Below are 24,284 nucleotides of genomic sequence, written 5' to 3'. Positions count from 1 at the left end.
GATTTTATTTTCAATAAATACACGGATTCTTCTGTGTTGTTCAAGGGACAGCTGAAAAATTGATTTTTGTGCTATTTACACAACACACAAACTATACTAAAAACAGCTGAACTGTATTCTAAACAAGTGAGCTTTCATACTTGAAGTTTGTAAAGTATACCTCAATAAAAAAAGGAGAAAATATATAACTTTACTTTTATATCAAAGTGTTGGTTATTTCTAGAAAATTAGTTGGATGGTGCTTCTGACATTTTTTCACTTTATTTGAATTGGTTGAAATGTGCTAATTTAGATCATTTTTATTTATGGAAAAGGAAAGGGATGTATTTCCTACCACAAGTATAAAAGTATCCTTTACATGACAAATTTCAGTTCACTCTTAAAAATGTGTATGGCATTTTGCATTCCAGAAATATTTATTTTTTACCAGTCCATCTGCTCCTTGAACATCATGAAGATAATAAAGCACAGTATCCAAAGAACTCTTTACTTCATCTGATATGCATGATATCTCTTCTTGGGTGAATGGCTATTCTGTTTTTAGGCTCTTGCACTTACTCCATCTGACAGTAGATAAGAGAAGGCCCAGAAATAAAAATGAATTATTAAGAGTGGCATCAGATCAACAAATCTCATTTAATTGAGGGGGAAAGGCTTATTTTAAGTTTTAGCAACATGGTTCAATCACTGTTTTTCAGTCGCTCAGTCGTGTTTGACTCTTTGCCATCCCATGGTCTGTAGCACACCAGGCTTCCCTAGCCTTCACCAAATCCTGCAGCCTGCTCATACTCATGTCCATTGAGTTGGTGATGCCATCCAAACATCGCATCCTCTGTCATTCCCTTCTCTTCCTGCCTTCAATCTTTCCCAGCATCGGGGTCTTTTCCAGTGAGTCAGTTCTTCACATTAGGTGGCTAAAGTATTGGAGCTTCAGCTTCGGCATCAGTCCTTCCAATGAATATTCAGGACTGGTTTCCTGGTTTGATCTCCTTGCTGTCCAAGGGACTCTCAAGAGTCTTCTCCAACACCACAGTTCAAAAGCATTAATTCTTTGGCTCTCAGCCTTCTTTATGGTCCAACTCTCACATCCGTACATGACTACTGGTAAAACCACAGCTTTAACTAGACAGGCCTTTGTCAGCGAAGTAATGTCTCTGCTTTTAAATATACTTTTCTTCCAAGGAGCCAGCGTCTTTTAATTTCATGGCTGCAGTCACAATCTGCAGTGATTTTGGAGCCCCACCCCAAAATAAAATCTGTCACTGTTTCCATTGTTTCCCCATCTATTTGCCATGAATTGATGGGACCAGATGCCATGATCTTCAGTTTTTGAATGTTGAGTTTTAAGTCAGCTTTTTCACTCTCTTCTTTCACTTTCATCAAGAGGCTTTTCAGTTCCTCTTTGCCTTCTGCCATAAGGGTGGTGTCATCTGCATCTCTGAGGTTATTGGTATTTCTCCCAGCAATCTTAATTCCAGCCTGTGCTTCATCCAGTCCAGCATTTTGCATGATGTAGTTTACATATAAGTTAAATAAGCAAGGTCACAATATACAGCCTTGACAGACTCCTTTCCCAATTTGGAACCAGTCCGTTGTTCCATGTCCAGTTCTAACTGTTTATTCTTGACCTGCATACAGATTTCTCAGGAGACAGGTAAGGTGGTCTGGTATTTCCATCTCTAAGAATTTTCCAGTTTGTTGTGATCCACACAGTCAAAGGCTTTGGTGTAGTCAATAAGGCAGAAGTAGATGTTTTTCTGGAATTCTCTTGCTTTTTCTATGATCCAACAGATGTTGGCAATTTGATCGCTGGATTCTCTTCCTTCTCTAAATCCAGTTTGAACATCTCAGTTCACATACTGTTGAAGCTTAGCTTGGAGAATTCTGAGCATTACTTTGCTAGCGTGTGAAATGAGTGCAAATTGTGCAGTAGTTTACACATTCTTTGGCATTGCCTTTCTTTGGGATTGAAATGAAAATTCACCTTTTCCAGTCCTGTGACCACTGCTGAGTTTTCCAAATTTGCTGGCATACTGAGTGCAGCACTTTCACAGCATCCTCTTTTAGGATTTTAAATAGCTCAGCTGGAATTCCATCACCTCCACTAGCTTTGTTCATATTGATGATCAAAGGCCCACTTGACTTCACACTCAAGGTGTCTGGCTTTAAGTGAGTGATCACACCATCATGGTTATCTGGGTCATAAAAGTCTTTTTTGTATAGTTTTTTATTGAGCAGTTAGCAACATTGTTCAATAATTTATTTTATTTTTGGAGGTTTTTTTTAGATCTTTTTTTTTTTGATGTGGACCGTTTTTAAAGTCTTTATCGAATTTGTTACAATGCTTGTTTATGTTCTAGTTTTTTGGCCATGAGGCCTACAAGATCTTAGCTCCCCTACCAGGGATCGAACCTCCACCCCCTGCATTGGAAGGCAAAGTCTTAACCGCTGAATTACCAGGGAAATCCCAGTTCAATAATTTATATTTAAACATCTATCCTTATACTAGGCATGACTGATACCATAACTGTGTATTTACATTGGCAAGAATGAGATCATCGTGATCAAGTGCCACTTCTCTTCATTTCTCACTAACACAATGCTTCCAGGTAATCGAGGTGTTCCTTCCACCTGAGAAATGGTGACACTTTAGATACAGTCCATGGCCCCAGAGTAATCCTGAAAAGTCATTTACTCTTCTCTGGCCAAGAGGAAACAACTCCCTACTCTGAAATTCCAAGGTGAAAGGCCAGTGATTTTAGATGGCCACCATCATCCTGGTTTATTCCTAGAACATTTGAACTGACCAAAGCCCATGACTGCATTGCTGGGTGGTGCACTTTTAAATGAACACTGAACAAACACAGGAATGTATATTTAAATAAATTACTGTTCCTGGATAAACATTTGGGGAAGCTCTGGAGGCAGTAGATTTTCATAATTTTGACTGAGTTCACTTTAGGTAAAAAGAGACCATGATGGGCTCCAGTGAATGGTTTAAAACATCTGCTTCTTACATCAAATAACTGAGAAGGACTTCTGGAAGCTTTCAGATAGGCTTTAAATTTAATTACTTTTTCAATATATCTAATTCCTTCCATTAAATGTGAAGCTTTTCTTTGTGAAATTTCAATTTTACAAATGTTCTCCTCCAGTGATTAAAAAGAATTTCAAGGGTTTGGTATAAAGTAATGTGTTCTTAAATAAATATTTTCTGCCCCTAAAACTTCCTATGCATGATACTATTCTATAACAGACAGCAAAATATTTGAATATTCTATGTAAGTTTCTTTCCTGAGATGTACTATCAACATTCACTCTAGGGGACTTCCATGGTGGCTCAGTGGTAAGGAATTTGCCTGCCAATGCAGGAGACTTGGGTTTGATCCCTGGTCCAGGAAGATCCCACATGCCACTGTGCAACTAAGCCTGTGTGCCTCAACTACTGAGCCCGTGTGCCTCAACTACTGAGCCCGTGTGCCTCAACTACTGAAGCACAAGTGCCCTAGAGCCCATGCTCCACAACAAGAGAAGCCACCGCAACGAGAAGCCAGTATGCTGCAACTAAAGAGTAGCCCTCACTCTTGCAACTAGAGAAAAGCCCATGCAGCAACAAAGACCCAGAACAGCCAAAAGTAAAATAAATAAATTAATTTTTTTAATTAGAAAAAAAGCATTCACTCTAGCCACAGTCAGAAGTGAAAATACAGTCTCACTACATTTTTGCAGTTAGATTCTCTTACACACAGACTTAGCAGTGTCAGATATGTTGGTTTATAGTTTTATTTCATAGTGTACCACTGAGGTATAAAATTATGCCTTCATCACTAGTTAGAACTTAAAGGTAGTCTTAAACTAGAAAGCAGCTAATTTCTATCAGGATTGTAGAGTTTGGTTTTTAAAACTTAGGTTGAACCACCAGATGTTGTTTAAAAAAAAAAAAACTGAAGATACTGAGAAGTTGTATATTTTTTGATGATTGGCATTTCAGCTGGGCTATATGGATCACTGTAATCATGTGTGTCATTTGAGATCTTGAAAGTAAGTGAATGTATTTAATTCAGTTGTAATGTTCATTACGAAAAGAGTTCTCTGGTAATTGGTTGCTTTAAAGTGACACAGAGTTATTAATTGTACTATGTTACTTAGAAACCATCATTGTGTGAATGTGTTGTGTGTGTATGTTTTTGTATATAAATCTGCTAAAATTCAAAGAAAGATATTTCATTTCAAAAAGGATGGTTTATTCATTGAGGCTTATTAATGTTTCCTCAGCATCATCTTTTTCTTAATATATGAGCTTGGAAAAACTAAACTTGGGAACTAAAATTAGAGCTACCATCATTTTGTTCTTTTGTTAAAAGGGAAATAGCCTCCTCACCATGAGTGACAGTCAAAACAATAACAAATGCCAAAAAAAGAGTAAAAAAAAAATTAATCATACTTGGATACAAGACAAAGCACTACTCTTTTTTTCTTTTTTACCAACAAAATCACCATAGCACATTAGGATATTAATGCTCAGACTTCATTGATATTCATTAAGACTCAAACTAAATATCTACTGTAATGTTTACTGTACCTAGATAAGCTTGGCTTTTCCATTCTAAATTTTAAAACTCCTGTCTAACATGATTCCCCACCTCCTTTGTTTTCAGGGAGTCGGAAAAGCCAGCAGAGCACAGTAACTACACATAGCATTCCCCTTACCAATTCACTTGCAACTATTTACACATGCATATGACAAGCATGTTGCGTTCCATGTGTTTAAGACTAGATACAGAGGGAAGAGTAAAGTCAAATTCTTTGCCCTCAAGGAATTCACACTTTAGGCTAAATCCTTTCTAGTGAATATAATATTACTAGAGACATTTTGGGGAAGAAAAATTGTTAAGAGGATTCCATGGATAGAGACCATAGCATTTGGGCAATTGGATCTGAAAGAGCTGGGGCAAACGCATTTCAGGCATAGAAAGCAGCATTGTAGGTTGATTGACCTGCCTGGAGCACAGATCTAGATAAGGATGCGAGAGGAAATGAGACTGGGGAAACGCACAGGGAATAAATGAGAAAGCATTTTATGTCCAAGGGCAGCTATGTGTGGGTTTTATTATCATATTTTCAGTGTGTCAAACATCATTTTGATGAAATCTGGAAGAAAATGTATTGGACTAGGAGATTTTAGTTAGAAAAGTTTGCTAGGAATCTACTACATAGATCAGAGCAAGATATGAAGAGGGTCTGAGCTAATTCAATATCAGTGAGCATGAGTCAGTCTTCACGCTTCTTCCATGTTCCTTCTATCCAGTGTTCCTATTTATCCAACCTCAGAGATTTTGAGTTAGTTTTAAGACTTCTTGACCTAAAAAATAATCCTGAAGTGAAGTGAAGTGAAAGTTGCTCAGTCATGTCCAACTCTTTGTGACCCCATGGACAGTATAGTCTATAGGATTCTCTAGGCCAAAATACTGGAGTGGGTAGCCATTCCCTTCTCCAGGGGGTCTTCCCAACCCAGGGATCAAACGCAGGTCTCCAAACTTGCAAGTGGATTCTTTACCAGCTGAGCCACCAAGGAAGCCCATGGAAATACACAAACATTAGATTTAAAGATGTTCATTTGCAGTCCAGTCTATAATGGTGAAAAACTGAAAACAACTTCTTGTCCAAAAACAAGGTATTGGTTAGAAAGAGAGAAGTCACTCAGTCGTGCCTGACTCTTTGCAACCCCATGGACTGTAGCCTACCAGGCTTCTCCGTCCATGGGATTTTTCAGGCAAGAGTACTGAAGTGGGTTGCCATTTCCTTCTTCAGGGGAATCTTCCCGACCCAGGGATTGAACCCAGGACTCCCACATTGCAGGCAGATGCTTTACCATCTGAGCCACCAGGGAAGCCTCTGGTATTGGTTAAGTAAATTATTATACATCCATCCAGTGGAGTACTATGGAGTCTTTGCAATTAGTGTTTAAGTAAATTTGAAAACACAAGACATTCAAAATATGTTTAGTTAAATAAAAAGCAAGTCATAATGAATATGTAGACAAAAAAAATCTAGACTTTTTCATGCATTTTACATGTATGAAACTTAAAGGACAGATACTTAAAATGTTATTAACAATTACTCTTAGTGTTGGTATTATAGGATAGTTTTCTTTTTGTTATTTATATTTTTAATTTTTATAGTGATGATGCATTATTTTTGAATCTGAAAAAAGTTATTAATTTTAATTTTAAGGATAGGAGGTAAGAATTTTAAGGGCTTGCAGAATGAAAAATGGTCCCAACTTAGGTGACCACTGACTTTGCATATGTAATGCTGCTACTGACTCTCCATCACTAACCAGCTTCCTGAGCCTACCTTCTTCAAACGTTAATCAGTGTATGCCGTTTAGCTCCCAGGCAGTCATGACATGGAGTGCAATAAGAATTCCCATGTTACCACTAAGTATTATAGTCATTCATATATTATGTGCCAGTTAGTAGGCTAGAAATGTTTGTATATTTTTGCTTCTTTACCTTTTATCTTGTGAACCAATCCCATGTGTTTTATTATTATCCCCATTTGCAAATGAAGGATTCTGAGGCTGAAAAAGCTTAAGTGAAGTGCAGAGCACAGATTGAAACTCAGATTCCAAGGTCAGTGCTCAAAGAACAATGTAATGAGTTCAATTTTTTTTTTTTACTGATTGTTTTGATTTTTACTTTTTATAATAATAAAAAAGGGTATAGTAAACTTTGCCTCATGCTGTACATATGTAAAAGGTCAGAAATCATTGTATGAATTAAAAATATTTATTTAATCCCTCAAAAAGAACAAGAATGTTCTACCTAGTGAAATAGGTGCTTTCAAGTAGGGAAATCAATCATTTCTCATGCCAAAAAATATTCTCTACATTATAAGATTTTTATTCTTACTTCAGAGCAAAATTGATTTTTCATCTTCTTGGGTCTGGTGTCTTTCATACTTAACATATGTCTTTCCTTTGGGGAATTTTATTATAAATGGTCACAATACCTAGTCATTTCAGCTTGTAGATATTAGTAATACTGTATTTATGTCACCATTTAATTTTCCAAGAGCTTTGAATTTAATTCACAGTTTAAATTGGGTCAGGAAGATCCCCTGGAGAAGGAAATGGCAACCCACTCCAGTATTCTTGCCTGGAGAATACCATGGACAGAGGAGCCTGGTGGGCTGCAGTTTATGGGGTCGCAAAGAGTCTGACACGACTAAGTGACTTCACTTTCACTTTAAATTAGCATTCCATATCCTGTTTTGTTTTTAATTGCCTTCGCAATCCAGGAGGGGGTTTTGAAGGTAAAGAGATGGAGGGAAACAGCAAGCTATTCATTTAATATCATAACCCATGGAACTTAAAAATCATAGAATCTGGAGTTTCAGAGAACTGTGGAGGCCAGTCAATCTAAAGGAATTCTATTTCTTTATTTCCATGTTTTTCCTTTGTTATTCAAATGAATTAAAACTTCTTTTTTTTTTTCATCTTTATTAGAAATCTTCTTGAAAACCAAATATGTGGACAAATTTGATGAGCAAAATGAACTAAGAAAAATCAAGTTGGTGGTCATGGATCTTAAGATCACCTTTACAATCAAGCACAGTTTATTAGATTTGTGATCCCTATGATTATAACACACGATGAACAGGTTGGCCTGAAGGTCTCAGACTCGAAACATTTCAGATTTGGAGAAGACTTCAGTGTTCAACTTCTTGCTTCTCACCAAGTTGAATTAGATGTATATACTGATAAAGACAGCTCTGAAAAAAACCTTGCTTATTTTTGACAGGACCAAGAAAAAAATAAGATTGAGAAAGCTCTCAAAGAGCTGTTTGCCTTCATTCTGTACTAAGTTCTTATAATCTTTTGATGCATATTTTTCCGTTCCCATTTCAAGTACTTTGAGATAAGCAGCTGCCACCATTTCCCACTGAAACATAATTTCATAATCTAGTAGTTTCAGAAGTACATCTTCCTGGACTCCAAGCAAAAGGATCACTGTCTCTTTTTGTTCTCTTACTCCCATTTCCATTCTTTACTGGATATGAAATGAGGGACCATGCTTGAAGTTTAGTGTTCTTCGTGGTGGCAATACTGCAAAAAGAGCAGCCATATGTGAGGGTTAGAGTCATGGTCACAATACTGGAAACTAGCTTTTCTGCCTAAATTCAGCTTCTAAAATCCATCATATTGCCCCAACTACCAGGAAAATAAATGCCTAGTTTCTGAGTTAGTCCAACACTCAACTTCTTGTATTTTTAGCTTGTATTTTCTTTTCACCTCTTGGTCATTAGGAACAGCAAGGCAAAAATTGAAAAATCTCAACAGAGTTGTTTATATTCTCTTGTTGAAATGAATGTGTAGCTCTGGTCCATAATATTTATACAAGTTTTCCTTTTTACTTAATTGTAATTAACATGCTGTTTATTGCATTCCTTTTACCTTTCCTTAAGAATTTGCTTTTTCCTTCAATTGTTTGCATCGGTATCTTTTGAATTTCCTCCTTCTTATTTATTTTTTGGCATAAATAAAAATTGGTGCTACAGTGGGAGCTTGATAAAGCTTTTTATTATGTTCCCTTTTGTCCAAGAGCAATCATGAGACATAAAAAAGGTCTAAACAGTTTGTCCAGAGTTATGTTACAAAAAAAGAGACAAAGTTTTTAATAAGACTTTGTGTTCGTAGTTTTCCGCATCAGTTTTTATTAAAGGGCCAGATTTCCTTCAGTTATTTCTGTTGATTCTGTTGATTTTTTTTCTCTAAATCCTTTAGACTTTTTTCCTGTCCCTTGATTTAAATTTTCTCTTAATTTCTTATATCTGTTTTGTCTTCTTTTTGAAATGTCTTTCTGATTCTGGCCTCATGTCTTACCATTTGGCTTATGGATCCTGTGGAACAGATGTACATTCTCTAGTTCAGTAAAGTGGTATTTTCTCTCTCCTCCAGACCATTAGTCAGGGATAGCTAGTTAAAAGGCTTCCCAGGTGGCTCAGTGCTAAGGAATCCACTTGCCAATGTAGGAGATACAAGAGACGCGGGTTCAGTCCTTGGGTCAGAAAGATCCTGTGGAGGAGAAGATGACAACCCACTCCAGTTCTCTTGCCTGGGAAATCCCATGGACAGAGGAGCCTGGCACTCTACTGACCATGGAGATGCAAAACAGCTGGACACAACTTAGGGACTCAGCACACAGCTGGGTAAAAACCTAATATTTGCGTATTTATAAAACACATCCTTTCTCCAGATTGTTCAGTAAATTTTGTTAAAAACATTGGTAACGTATTTGAGGGGGGAAAATCCTAGGTTATTCTCACCTTTACCACACGTCAAAATCAATTACAAATAGATTAAAAGATTAACTTTTTAAAAAGCAATCCAAACTCCCAGGAGAAGAATTTCTATGGATTTTAAATCAGTGCAAGAAAATACAAAAGAAAAGAGTAGCATCTTTTCCTCTTTAACTTGTTTTAATATTTAATTTATAAAATTTAATGTTGGACTAGATGTAAACATACTTATAAAAAATCCTTTGTAGTTTATGGTAACAATAAGCTATGTATATGCAGCAGATATGTCTGAGAAATAATTAATATCTTATATCATAGAAATCTGTAAGTACATTAATGCCAGAATATAAATTTAAGAAGAGCATGAACAGACAATTGTCCAAGGTAAGGACCAATAAATGAACAATAGTCATATGAAAATGTGTTTATCCTCATCTCTAGCCAAAGAAATAAAAATTAAAACAATGTCACTGTCCATACTGCCTATAAAATTGCAAAATTGAAACATCAGTTTAAATATTAGTGACATTTATGTGACTGAGTCATTTTAGTTTCTTTTTTTAAAACCCCTAAATTTTAAATTTTCTACAATGAACATGTGTTACTTTTATAATAGAAAAATTAATACTTTAAAATAGATATCTATGCATATTTAATCTCTTCTCTCCAACCCAAGACATGACTAAGAAGTGTACATATTTTTAAGTTGATTCTACTGATTTTATTTCCTAATTCCTCTATATTTCAGTTGACCTAAATATTGTTTATTCCTCAAAAATAAGAATTAACCAAAGTGGAGATTTTTCCAAGCTCATGACATCCTCTGTCAGTATTTTATGGCCAGGATACAAAAGCCCTCATGATAAGGCCTGTGTTTTGTGGAAAGTGTTTTCTATAAGGTCAACAGCCTGTGCCAGTTAGACTCCATAATTAAACTTTGACACATGTCTGAGATGTTGAGGTAAAATGTTCTGGAACTGCTTAGGGTTCAGGGGAAACGGATTTGCCATAATAAAATGGAAAAAAGAAACAGGTTATCAAGAAGGATGTATTTTGCTTTAGTGACAAAGTATCAATTCTATCCACTGGTTTCAAAATGTTAAAGTTAACCTCAGCAAAACAATTTTTGAGTTTTTGTGGTGATCTCTTAAAATGAATCCCTTAAAGAAGTATTAGAAGGTGAGAGTTATATAGAACTTTATTCATTATGACCCAGATTAAACACTGGCCAAGCATCTCTTTTTATAAGCAGTTTACTTAAACTATCTGATTAACCCTTATAATAATCCTCTGAAGTTGGTACACTGAATTGTTTATTTCACAAAACAGAAGGAAATTGAGATGTACAAAGTCTAGCCAGACCAAAAGTCCACCAGAAGCTCATGGGAGATGCAGGATTTGAGCCCAGACAAGCATGACTGTAAAGATTGAATTTGTGACTTGAAAATTATACTGTTTCCACATTATACTTCAATAATCCTGTCTTTGGGCTTCCCCCAGTGGTTCAGTAGTAAAGAATCCACCAGCAATGCAAGAGCCGTAGGAGATGTGGGTTTGATCCCCGGGTCAAGAAGATCCCCTGGAGGAAGGCAAGGCAACCCACTCCAGTATTTTTGCCTGGAGAATCCCATGGACAGAGGAGTCTGGCTGGCTACAGTCCATAAGGTTGCAAAGAGTCGAACACCACTAAAGCGACTTAGCAGCACCAATCCTAACTTTACTACCAACAACTGACCCCAACTCTACATAGGGCACTGCACAGACTAGCATAAAGTGCCCGCCTTACCTTGCTTTTGTGTGGCAAAGCAGAAAGAGCTTGGGTTCTATGTTCTAACATGGGTTGAATCCTTAGTCTGCTATTGTGTTCCTATTAGTTATTTCTTCACCTATGAAACGAGGGAAAATAAGACCTCAGAGAGCTGCTCTGAAAGTTGAGATATCATATGTGAAAGTGCTTAGAACAGTGCTTGGCAAGTAGTAGATGTTTAATAAATAGTATTTGTTTCCTTTCTTCCTTCCCTTGCCAAACAAAAGTCATTCTTCCTGACCAAGTCAGTTTGTATGAAAATGCTTTCTTGGCTCTCAATTTATCACAGAATCCTTACAAAAAAAATTTTTTATTTATTTTTAATAGAAGGATGATTGGTTTACAATATTGTGTTGGTTTCTGCCATACATCAACATGAATCAGCTGTAGTATACAAATTTTACACAGTAGATCAAAAGCACCTAAAACAAGGATCCCAAAGACTTTTAATCCTCCAGGTTTAGGCAGAGTATGCTGCGAGAAGACAAAATAGAAGCTGATATAACTCAATGCTCTGAATTCTCTCTTTTCTGGATTCAGGCAGTCTTGTTATACACTTGTTTCTATGACTCTTGCTTCTGTTTCAGCTCTCCTACATGACCCTGCCCCCCAGTTCCAAAATACATCTTACACAACAGAACTCTAGCTCAGACTGCTGATATATGATTTCTCAAAGATGCCTTATCATTTCCTGCTCCCACACTTTTGTTTTCCTGCCAGACTCTGTCTCTGAAATAACTGTCTACTCAAAATTTATCTTTTATCTTTAAGACCAAGCTCAATTCATTCTCGTTCATACATCTGCTCTGATCACTCTTGATGGAAGAGACCTTGCTTTCTACTAAACCATCATCTAATAGCACTGAGTGTTCCTCAGTTGGCAGGTTGCAGATACTTCTGTGTTTTAGTGCTGAAAATGGACTGAACAGAATAGTGGTTTTAAATGGCGTCTGATCAGAAGTCCCTTAAGCCACCTCTCCCAGCTCCTTACTCAACTATCTGTGTAACCAGCAAAGCCAAATTCTTACCAATACAGTAAAATCTAAGGCCAATAGGCAAACTATTATCAGAATTAGGAATTTCTGCAATTTAAAGGCCAAAAGAACTGGACTGAGAAACTTTAAAAACCACTTTCCCACTAGAAATAGATTAAAATTCTTGGCCTGAATGTAGAACCACCCTTTGCTCCTCCTCAACTACTTATCTCCTACTCAGAAACACAGGAGCTCTGTCAGTCACCACTGCCAGGCACCAAAAGGAAAACCTGGTGGGAGCACCATCCCTCTTCTCAGGTAGGTGATTATTTTATGGGGTGGCCTTTATGCTATCCCCTAATCCCTAATACAATGATTCAAAAGAGTTAAAAATAATAACAGGAACTACAAAAGTTTTTTAGGAACATGCTTAAAAAAGGCAGGTAGTCAATATTAAATTTTGAAGTCGGATGTGGGGGTTAGGGCAGTGTGAATTGGATCAGTTCAGTTCAGTCTCTCAGTCGTATCCAACTCTTTGTGACCCCATGGACTACAGCACACCAGGCTTCCCTGTCAATCACCAACTCCCAGAGCTTGTTGAAACTCATGTCTATTGAGTCAGTGATGCCATCCAACCACCTCATCCTCTGTTGTCTCCTTCTCCTTTCAGTTATAACATAAACATATACTAGGGATGTGATGTAAAATATGATGACTGTTAACACTGGTCTATGGTATATTTGAGGGCTTCCCTGGTGGCTCAGAGGTTAAAGCGTCTGCCTCCGATGCGGGAGGCCTGGGTTCAATACCTGGGTGGGGAAGATCCCCTGGAGAAGGAAATGGTAACCCATTCCAGTATTCTTGCCTGGAGAATCCCATGAACAGAGAAGCCTGGTAGGCTACAGTCCACGGAGTCGCAAGGAGTTGGACATGACTGAGCGACTTCACTTCACTTTTCACTATGATATATTTGAAAGCTTTTAAGAGAGTAGATCCAAGAGTTCTCATCACCAGGAAAAAACTTTTTTTGGTGTCCATTCGAGACAATGGATGTTAACTAAGCTTATTATTAATCATTTTCTAATATATGTAAGTCAAATCATTATGCAATATGCCTTAAACTTATATTAATACACTGCTATGAGAAGGGGACGACACGGGATGAGATGATTGGATGGCATCACCGATTCAACGGACACAGGTTTGGGTGGACTCCAGGAGTTGGTGATGGACAGGGAGGCCTGGCATGCTGCGGTTCATGGGGTCACAAAGAGTTGGACACGACTGAGCGACTGAACTGAGGTGAACTGATGTATCAATTGTGTCTCAATAAAACTGGGGGAAAAAGTCAGATGTGAGGCTAGACATAAAATTAATGAGAAATTATTTATTTAATGTTGATAAACTTACAGTGAAACTATATTTATGAATCTCTTCAAACAACATGGGCTTCCCTGGTGGCTCAGAGGTTAAAGCGTCTGCCTCCAATGCGGGAGACCTGGGTTCGATCCCTGGGTTGGGAAGATCTCTTGGAGAAGGAAATGGTAACCCACTCCAGTATTCTTGCCCGGAGAATCCCATGGACAGAGAAGCCTGGTAGGCTACAGTCCACAGGGTCACAAAGAGTCGGAAATGACTGAACGACTTCACTTCACTTCAAACAACATAATAGCTGAAACATATAAAGTAAAAATTATTAGAAATATAACAAGAAATAACAAACACAATTCTGTGAAAGACTCACTATCTATTTCAGGCTATGAGAAATCCAGTAGGAAAAAAGTAAGAAAAAAAATAGATTGAAATAGTATTTTTAATAATATATCAGAATATAATATATAATGTGATCAGATCAGATCAGTCGATCAGTTGTGTCCGACTCTTTGTGACCCCATGAATCGCAGCATGCCAGGCCTCCCTGTCTATCACCAACTCCCAGAGTTCACTGAGACTCACGTCCATTGAGTCAGTGATGCCATCCAGCCATCTCATCCTCTGTCGTCCCCTTCTCCTCCTGCCCCCAATCCCTCCCAGCATCAGAGTCTTTTCCAATGAGTCAACTCTTTGCATGAGATGGCCAAAGTATTGGAGTTTCAGCTTCAGCATCATTCCTTCCAAAGAAATCCCAGGGCTGATCTCCTTCAGAATGGACTGGTTGGATCTCCTTGCAGTCCAAGGGACTCTCAAGAGTCTTCTCCAATACCACAGTTCAAAAGCATCAATTCTTCGGCACTCAGCCTTCTTCACATGTGATAGATATGTATATATGTACATATATATGATATATAGACATATTTATCAATAGATCCATGGATAGTAGCCAAAACAGCTGCCAGCAAAAGCATGTATGAAATATTTAGAAAATTTTATTATAGTTTTTGTTTCAAAGAAAACATCAAGAAATTCCAATAATTAGAAATCTAGTCCATCCTGATTTCTATGTACATTTCATGTACTAGATATTAATAAGGAAAATGAGTGGGCAAACAGCTAAATTACCCTCGAGTTGAAGCAAGAATTAAAGCTACAACTACAAACCATTTAGAAATTAATGAAAATGACAGCATTATATATCAAAATGTAGAATGACACCAAAGCTGCAACTGGAAGCAGATTCGTAAGAGGAAAGAACGGATATATTTTTTGTTTAATGAATTTTTTGTTGTGTGTTCTAATAATTTTCTATTTCTTAAAATTAAGCCCTAACCACTTCAGTGTTTCTTGATGTAGTACTTCATACATGTTAAACACCATTTAAAGGAATTAATATGCTAGACTGAGCCAGACTTGCCTGTGAGTGTCCAGGATTCGCTGGCAGAGGCGTGGGTCAATAGTGGCCTACTGTGGGGTCAGGGGCACTGAATACAGTGGTATGACTGAACAACTGAACTGAACCTAAACTGAGCTATCTGCTTGTATTCTCTTTGCTTGGGTTTATTTGGGCTCGTATATGCCAGCTTTCCATTTTCCTGGGACAATAACCACTTGGCACCAAATTTGATCACCTGACACACACCTCAGTCCCCTTTAAATTTAAAAATTCTTTAAATACACTCTCTGACCTTGATCCTCAGTCAGTTCGGTTGCTCATTCATGTCTGACTCTTTGTGATCCTGTGGACTGCAGCATGCAAGCCTTCCCTGTCCATCACCAGTCCTCAGAACTTGCTCATTCTTATGTCCATCAAGTCGGTGATGCCATCCAACCATCTCATCCTCTGTCGTCCCCTTCTCCTCCTGCCCTCAATCTTTCCCAGTCTCAGGGTCTTTTCCAAAGACTCAGTTCTTCACATCAGGAGGCCAAAGTATTGGACCTTCAGCTCAGCATCAGTCCTTGCAATGAATATTCAGGATTAATTTCCTTTAGGATTGACTGGTTTGATCTCCTTGCAGTGCAAGGGGCTCTCAAGAGTCACCTCCAACAATACAGTTCAGAAGCATCACTTCTTCGGTGCTCAGCTTTCTTTATTGTCCACCTCTCACATCCATACATGACTACTGGAAAAACCATAGCTTGGACTAGATGGACCTTTGTCGGGAAAGTAATGTCTTTGCTTTTTAATATGCTGTCTAGGTTGGTCATAGCTTTTATTCCAAAGAGCAGACGTCCTTTAATTTCATGGCTGCAGTCACCATCTGCAGTGATTTTGGAGCCCAAGAAAATAAAGTCTGTCATTGTTTCCATTGTTTCCCCATCTATTTGCCATGAAGTGACGGGACAAGATGCCATGATCTTCATTTTTTGAATGTTGAGCTTTAAGTCAGCTTTTTCAGTCTCTTTCACCTTCATCAAGAGGCTCTTTAGTTTCTCTTCACTTCCTGCCATAAGGGTGGTGTCATCTGCATATCTGAGGTTATTGATATTTCTCCCAGCAATCTTAATTCCAGCCTTCGCTTCATCCAGCCCAGCATTTCGCATGATGTAGTCTACATATAAGTTAAATAAGCAGGGTGACAATATACAGCCTTGACAATATACCTCCTTTTCCAATTTGGAACCAGACCATTGTTCCATGTTCTAACTTGCTTGTTGACCTGCATACAGATTTCTCAGGAGGCAGGTAAGGTGGTCTAGTATTTGCATCTCCTTAAGAATTTTCCACAGTTTGTTGTGATACACACAGTCAAAGGCTTTGGCATAGTCAATAAAGTGGAAATAGATGTTTTTCTGGAATTTTCTTGTTTTTTCTATGTTCCAACAGATATTGGCAATTTGATCTCTGGTCCCTCTGCCTTTTCTAAATCCATCTGGAAGTTCTCAGTTCATGTATTGCTAAAGCCTGGCTTGGAGAATTTTGAGCATTACTTTGTCAGTGTCTGAGATGAGTGCAATTGTGTAGTAGTTTGAACATTCTTTGGCATTGCCTTTCTTTAGGATTGGGAAGAAAACTGACCTTTTCCAGTCCTGTGGCCACTGTTGAGTTTTCCAAATTTGCTGGCATATTGAGTGCAGCATTTCAATGTGCTATTTGACCCTCAACACATGCTATTTGATAGTTACTCCTTGATTCCATACAGCTAATGTTATTAGTAAGAGGCACTCACACCTTCTGTTCAGGACACAGGGAGCCTTTATATGTTGGAAGAACCACACCTTGCCTCCCAACAAGAGGGAAATCACAGAGAGAGGTTCAATTGTAATTTAGCATAAGGGTCTGTGGTCTTCCTGTTGTAAGTTTATCACAGGATTAAATACATACATATGCAAGTACATACATATAAGCATAGATACATATAGGACAAAACATATACATATGTATACAGAATGAAAAAGTTATCTTTTAGGAATTTACCAGAAACCATAAAAAAATACATTTTGAACTTTTAAATTCTATTTCAATGGCAATCATTTGAACTAAAATAAAAAGAATTTTTTCTCCTCTGAGCTTCCTGTGTTTAGTAAAATCATAAAGTATAGTATATTGATGTCAAAAATATTAGCTAGGGTGGGTACAGAATTTTTATACTGGACTCTCAGATACCAGATAAAGTAGGTTTGTGTTACATCTTATTCCTCAATTCAAATGCTATGTCTACTTTTCCTACATTTTTCACTTAATTTATTAGCCATCTTATTCATTTATTAGCCATCTTATTATTTCCATAGCAGCTATATCCCTTAATAAACTATAGTTCATTTTCTCAGTTCAGAGTGGTTTCTCCAACAACAAAACTGTCCATTTGCTGTAGAGAAACTACAGTAATTGCTATCATCAATTATGGTTCCCTAAAAGAAGGTCCTTATTTCTATCATAGTTCTCGTTGAATTATGTGTACATACAGGAAGACAAACTGATCTGCTGAAAACAATCCATACAGTGTTTAAGCCTAATAGCATTTTCCTCCAATGTAGGCGAGGGTCCAACGTATCTCTTACATTGGACATGAGTAGCTTGGGCAATGTTGAACCCTTTGTGGCCATACCAACCCCACGGGAGAAGGTAGCCATGGAGTACCTACAATCAGCCAGCCGAATTCTCACAAGGTCGCAGCTGAGGGACGTCGTGGCAAGTTCACATTTACTCCAAAGTGAATTCATGGTAAGCCTGCTGTTTGTTATTCACTCCTCAGGAGGCATTTTGATATTCTAGCCGCTAGAGGCACATTCTAAAATGACACTGTCAGCTCATAGTAAAATGGTTACAGTTCTAAAGGTTAAGTGCAAAGATTTCAGGTCCACCCTGCATCTCATCAACTATCGGTGCGTGTTCAAACTAGGACGTGATACCTAAATTAAGGCAGAGGGTATAGAAGCTGGCCAGGCAAAGAAGTGGCAAGAAGGAGCTGACCATTCCAGGATGACAGATCAGGCTTGCTTGTCACTATTCAGGGAATTAAATTGTTCAATTTGACAGGAGCATTAAAATTAAGGTGGAAAGTAACAAAAATTGAGCCTCAGATATAAAACAAATCTAAGACTTAATATGTCACTAAAGGTTTGGATTTATCTTGTGTTTAAAAAAGATTACTATCCAGTTAGGGAGTTTGGGATTGAGAGGTACACACTGCTGTATTTTAATGGAGAACCTTGGGGCTGGTGCACTGGGACGACCCAGAGGGATGTTACAGGGAGGGTGGAGGGAGGGGGGTTCAGGATGGGGAACACGCATATACCTGTGGCGGATTCATGTTGATGTATGGCAAAACCAATACAATATTGTAAAGTAATTAACCTCCAATTAAAATAAATAAATTTATATTTAAAAAAATAAATGGAGAACCAACAAGGACCTACTGTATAGCACAGGGAACTCTGCTCCATGTTATGTGGCAGCCTGGATGAGAGGGAGCTTAGGGGAAAATGGGTACATGTATATGTATGGCTGAGTCCCTTTGCTGTCCTCCTGAAACTATCACAACATTGTTAATAGGCTAAACTCCAATATAAAATAAAAAGTTTTAAAAAATTACTATTGGCAGTAGAGTCTGCATTAGAAAGAGGTATTTTGGAGACTCTAGAGATTATCCTGTGAAGCTGTGATTAGTCAAAACTAAAGAAGTAGCAGTGAAAATTGGAAGGGTCTATAGGAGTCTACAAGAAGTGGCCTTAATGAGGTAAGTCCACCAAGAAAAAGGGAGGTTAGGAACAACACCCCCATTTTTAGACTTAGCAACAGTGTGCAAATAGTGCCTTTTAATGAAATAAGAAACACAAAAGGAAGACTAAATGTAGGCTAAAAATAATGGTGAGTTTCATTCAGCTAAAAATGATGATGACCCATCGTTGTTGCTGGTGATAACTTAATACATAAAACACATTTTATCCAGAGAGCATGGAGACACATTAGACCTTCTTAAGTCATCCAACTGTTTCCCAAGGGGAATATCCATTTTATAGAACCACTTGCATCTTAAAGCAGTTGTACATTTTAAGCCATATCCGTTGGGTATAATAAATTGAATGCTCCGAGGTGTTAGTCAGGTGTTTGCATCCACCCTTTCCTGAGCCAGCCATAAGTTTGATCTATTACTTTCATCACCTGTTAAGTGTCCAAAGTAAAGTACTAAGCATGCAGTTTTAAAATTAGACTTTGTAGCATGTATTCTCTTTATGTATGAAAAAAATGAAACCTGGGGGGATAAACAAGCCAATCAATGGTCATATAAGTGGCCAAAGGTATGTTTCTCGAACTGCAGATAGCTCTTTGTTCAATGAGACAAGCCTTTAACATGGACTACTTCCCTGAAAGGGAAGATGAGGTCAGCAAGGAATAGAGAGAGAATGCTGGAAGATGATAAATTGTGTGTGTCAGAAAACAAGAAAGAATAGGAGGAATAGAGCTAATCACAGCTTTGCCAAAACAGACTAACCTGTTTGAAATTACTAAGCATGAACAAGTGGTTTCTATTGAACAGTCAACAATTTTGCTTACTTTGGTAACTTGAAACTGTGAACGTATTTAGTTGGAGCAAAGAACAAGAATAAATTATAAATATCTAAAATAATGCAGGTTTCAGAAATGATGTTTTTAAAGTAAGCTACTCCTCTCTATGGACCGAGTCTTAAATTCATAGTATAGTCAGGCTTTTCTTGAATTTTCAGATCGCCTGAAAACAAGGACAATTTAAATACATTTGTAGATAAGTTCTTTCATTTCAATGAATACTAGGCTGTCAAGTTTTATTTTCTTTTGAGAAAGTGTAGGTAACAAAAATATTATTTTATGTGATCCAGGGATAAAAGGTATTTTAATTCACATTTATCTAAGCAATCCTTTGCAGAATTTTAAGTTAGAGAACATACCATTTTGTATAATCAACTCCTTAAATATTTGTTTAGAACCTTTTGAAAACTTTGGCTTACTGTTTCCTTTGTTCCAGTCAGCATCAGATGCTCACCTTTTAGGTCTAACATATAGAGTGACTCCTGCTCTAATTGTTCCCTCCTCCATCATTTGGCATATATTCTGACTTAATAAATATATTTGTATTCTTGTTAATTGCTAGAAGACAGTGTCTAAATGCCCTTCACTACAAATATTGCACTTACAAACAGAAATGGGACAGTAAAATTAAAAACCATTTCTTAATACAAAAATGCATCATATCATTATTACTTAAATCAACAAAAATGCCCTTTATATTTACCATTTGAGGAGAAGTTTTTCATAATCCTAAAAGAGTCACAATTAATGTTAAGACAGAATCTATCATAATAAAAAAATTTAGTATTAAATCTACAGATTGGAAGAAATCTAAATACACTGTTGAAAAAATTTTCAGCCACCTATTTAAAAATTCCCAGCAATTATGTCAGAACAGGATTCTTAAAACCTAACCAAACTTTTCTATGTCTCTTTAAAAACTACATATCGAATAATACTATCTAACACACAAAGCCATTTCTTAGAGTCAGCTTGTCAGGGTGCAGCTGATGTGTTTAGGAAAGGAAGGGTGTTGGCAAATCAGAGGTGTTAGTCTGTTTTTTTATAAATGACTTTGAAGTCCAATAGAGCTCTGGATCAGATGGCCCCCCGTGAAGATTTTCTTTGTGGCAGCATTAGATACAGTATTTGATATCACTTATTTTTGCAGGAAATACCAATGAACTTTGTGGATCCCAAAGAAATTGACATCCCACGTCATGGAACCAAAAATCGCTATAAGACCATTTTGCCAAGTAAGTTTCTTGAATTAAGTAGTTTGTGTTGTACCCCTCCCTCAACATTTCCCTTCCTCACAATTTCCATATACACACCAAATTTGGAATTGCAAACACAGCTCAAGACTAATAATCATTAAAATGGAATTCCCTGGAGATGGAGTGGTTAGGAGTCAGGGCTTTCACTGCTAAGGCCAGGTTTAATCCCTGGTCGGGGAACTAAGATCCTGCAAGTGGTGCAGCCAAAAAAGAAAAAAACTAATAATCATTAGAATGGGCTAAGGTTAATAATTTTATCTTGTATTACTCTTTTTACAATGGTTTTCTCACAATTCCAGTAGACACATGGTTCTAAACTTTACATTATGGTCAATTAATTTTCCCAAAGGGTGTCAAATAATTCAGGGGAAAAGAATAGTCTTTTCAATAAATGATGCTGAGACAACTGGATAGCCACCTGCAAAAAATAAAATGCCTCACACAACACACAAAAATTAATTCAAAATAAGATCAAAATGGATATTCTAAATGTAAGAACCAAAACTATAAAACTTTTCACATAAAACAGATGTAAATCCTCATGACCTTGAATTCGTCAATGGTTTCTTAGATATGACACCAAAAGTATAAGCAACAAAAGGAAAAAATAAATTGAACTTGATCAAAATTAAAAAGTTTTGTGCTTCTAAGGGTACCATCAAAAAACTAAAAAGACGACACTGACACAAAATGGCAGGAAAATCTATAAATTATACACTTAATAAAGGATTTGTATCTATAATAAATAAAGAACTATTAGAACTCAATTATAAAAAGACTAATAACTCAATTTTAAAATGAGCAAAGGACTTGAATAGACATTTTTCCATAAAAGATATACAAATAGCCAACAAACATATGAAAAGATGCTCAACACCATTAGGCATCAGGGAGATCAAAACCATGGTGAGATACTACTTCATATCCACATGATTATAATTTTTAAAAAAACAGTAGAAAGAGTTGGCAAGGATGTAGAGAAAGTGGAAACTTCATACTTTGATAGTAGGTACAGCTACTGAAGAACAGCCTGGTAATTACTCAAAAAGTAAAACCTAAAGTTACTATATGATTCAGATATGTTACTCCTAGGTATATATGTAAGAAAAATAAAAACGTGTGTCCACACAAAAGCTGTACACAAATGTTTGTAACAGTATTAGTCATAATAGCTCGAAGGGTAGAAACAACCAAAATATTCATCACCTAATGAGTGGATAAATAAAATGTTGTATATTCACATAATATAGTATTATTCAGCAATAAAAAGCAATGAGGTACTGATGCATGCTACGACTTGGATGAGCCCTGAACACATATGCTAAGTGAGAGAAGCCAGCAGAGCCTCATATTGCATGAGGCCATTCATATGCAGTGTCCAGTTAGGCAAATCTGTAGAGATAGAAACTATAGTTGCTGTCAAGTGTTGGGAGGCATGAGAAAAGAAAAGAAAAGGGTATTGAGTTTGTTTGGGAGATAATGAAAATGTTGCCCTTGCTAGAAATATTTATCTCGCATCCTTACAGAAGAGTCTATAGGGCTGCCTACAGAGCTAAACTGTTGGGGCTCATATCCAGCTGCAGCGCTTACTCTATGGCCTTGGGTAAATTCCATAACTTCATCTGTGAGATAAAAGTAGTAATATCCACCTCACAGGGCTGTTGTAAAGCCCAGTGCTTTGCACATGATAAAATGCTCAGTGTTACTCTCATAACTCAGAAAGATATTATTGTTCCTTTCTTACAGAGGAGGAAAACTGAGATTTGTAGTTATTAAAGAAGCAAGATTCAAACCCAAACGCATCTGCCCACATGCCTTTCATCACTGATGGTTGTACAACTTTGTGAATTAAACAAATAAAAATAAACTCTGTGATGGTACACCTCACACAAGTGAATTGTATGGTATATGAATTATGTCTCAAAAAAATGCTTTTACAGAAAGACTTCATTAAGCAATAGCAATCACCTGAGTCCTTGTTAAAAATGTGGCATCCTGTGCTCCACCCTGGGGATTCTGTTTAAATGGGTTCTGTTGGGCCCAGGAATCTGTACTTCTACCAAACAGGTGATTCTGATGTAGGTGATACCAGGACCACACTTTGAGAAACACTGCTTAGACTATTTTAAAATTAAATTTAACTCTGTGGAATTTCGGAGAAGGCAATGGCAACCCATTCCAGTACTCTTGCCTGGAAAATCCCATGGACGGAGGAGCGGTTAGGCTGCAGCCCATTGGGTTGCTAAATCAGACACTGCTGAGCGACTTCACTTTCACTTTTCACTTTCATGCATTGGAGAAGGAAATGGCAACCCACTCCAGTGTTCTTGCCTGGAGAATCCCAGGGACGGAGGAGCCTGGTGGGCTGCCATCTATGGGGTCGCACAGAGTCGGACACGACTGAAGTGACTTAGCAACAACAACAACTGTGAAATTTATCGATGTCAAGCAGTGAGCTAAATGCCAGGAACCAGGAAAGAATAAGGAAAATCATATAATATCAAAGAGGTCATGGACCAGAGAAGATACCTGTAAATGAGTAATTATGTCCAATGTAAGAGTCCATGCGGTTGCAAAGGACATGACTTAGCAACTAAACAACAACAACAGCCAGAATAGAAATGTTGCCCAAGTGCTGTAGGAGGACGGAGTAATTAATTCTGCCTAGAAAGACAAAATTACTTTGGAGAGGAAGCAATATTGTCAATAACTAAACAAACAGATGGAGTTGGGATCTTGACAAAACCCCTAGACATCTCAGGGCAATAACTCTGGAAAGATGGAGCCCCAAAGGTTTCTTTCAAAGTATTAACATTGAAATAGTAGAGTCTTCATAATTCAGTTAATTATTTCATTCATAAACCTCCAAATTCTCCATATTTATGCTAATAGAGCAAGAATTACCATTAATAGTGTTCATGGAATTCCCCTTCTGTTAGAGTTGGAAACACATTGTAATAGTTACTTCACAGGAACATATTTTTAACTGGTCTTTATAGTTAAACCTGTTTACCTAAGATACAGTTATTGTTGAAAGATATTTTGTAACTATAATTGGCTGAAGGGAATGAAAGTGCTGTGTGTTACATCTGGTATCTTTCTCTCAGGCTTTTTCATCTCAAATTTACCAAACATAAGTAAGTAGGGCATAAACATGCATTGCAATTATTATACTTAACCACCTAATCTCAGAAGGACTTGGAAATTATTAGGACTGTTTTAAAGTTCAGCCTTCTCTGTTTCCTGCCCAGATGCTATCAGACAACTGCTTCATAGTCCTGTGTCAGCTTTTCCATTCCCAGAACTGGGTGGGTCACTTGAACCAGGGCACCTGTGCTGACAAATGATGTTGCAAATGACGGATTTTCTGTTGAAAATGTCTGTAGCCTGAATACCCCACCCAACCCCCTGTCGTGCAAGATATAATCTAGTAAATATAGCATGGACAAGTCACATCAGTGGTTGGAAAATCATCATAAAAGATGGGAATGAATATGAAAATCTGCTATTTATGGTTTATTTTAGACTGTATGATGAGATAAGTTTGAAACATTACATAA

The 24,284-nt window shown here is 37.3% G+C and overlaps 1 protein-coding gene across 2 annotated transcripts in view; it reads left to right on the top strand.

Annotated features, from left to right (window-relative positions):
* Nucleotides 1–24,284, top strand: part of PTPRR (protein tyrosine phosphatase receptor type R) — a 268,902-nt gene that overhangs the window by 198,636 nt on the left and 45,982 nt on the right. For both annotated transcript variants that reach the window (XM_006058411.4, XM_006058412.4), the window contains exons 7-8: nucleotides 17,437–17,623; nucleotides 20,619–20,703. In XM_006058411.4, coding sequence (XP_006058473.2) covers nucleotides 17,437–17,623; nucleotides 20,619–20,703 — 272 coding nt within the window. The remainder of the gene's footprint in view (nucleotides 1–17,436; nucleotides 17,624–20,618; nucleotides 20,704–24,284) is intronic.

This window comes from Bubalus bubalis, chromosome 4 (genome assembly GCF_019923935.1).
Source record: "Bubalus bubalis isolate 160015118507 breed Murrah chromosome 4, NDDB_SH_1, whole genome shotgun sequence".
Lineage (NCBI taxonomy): Eukaryota > Metazoa > Chordata > Mammalia > Artiodactyla > Bovidae > Bubalus > Bubalus bubalis.
Note: the sequence above shows the minus strand (reverse complement) of the source record. Positions and strands in the feature narration are given on the sequence as shown.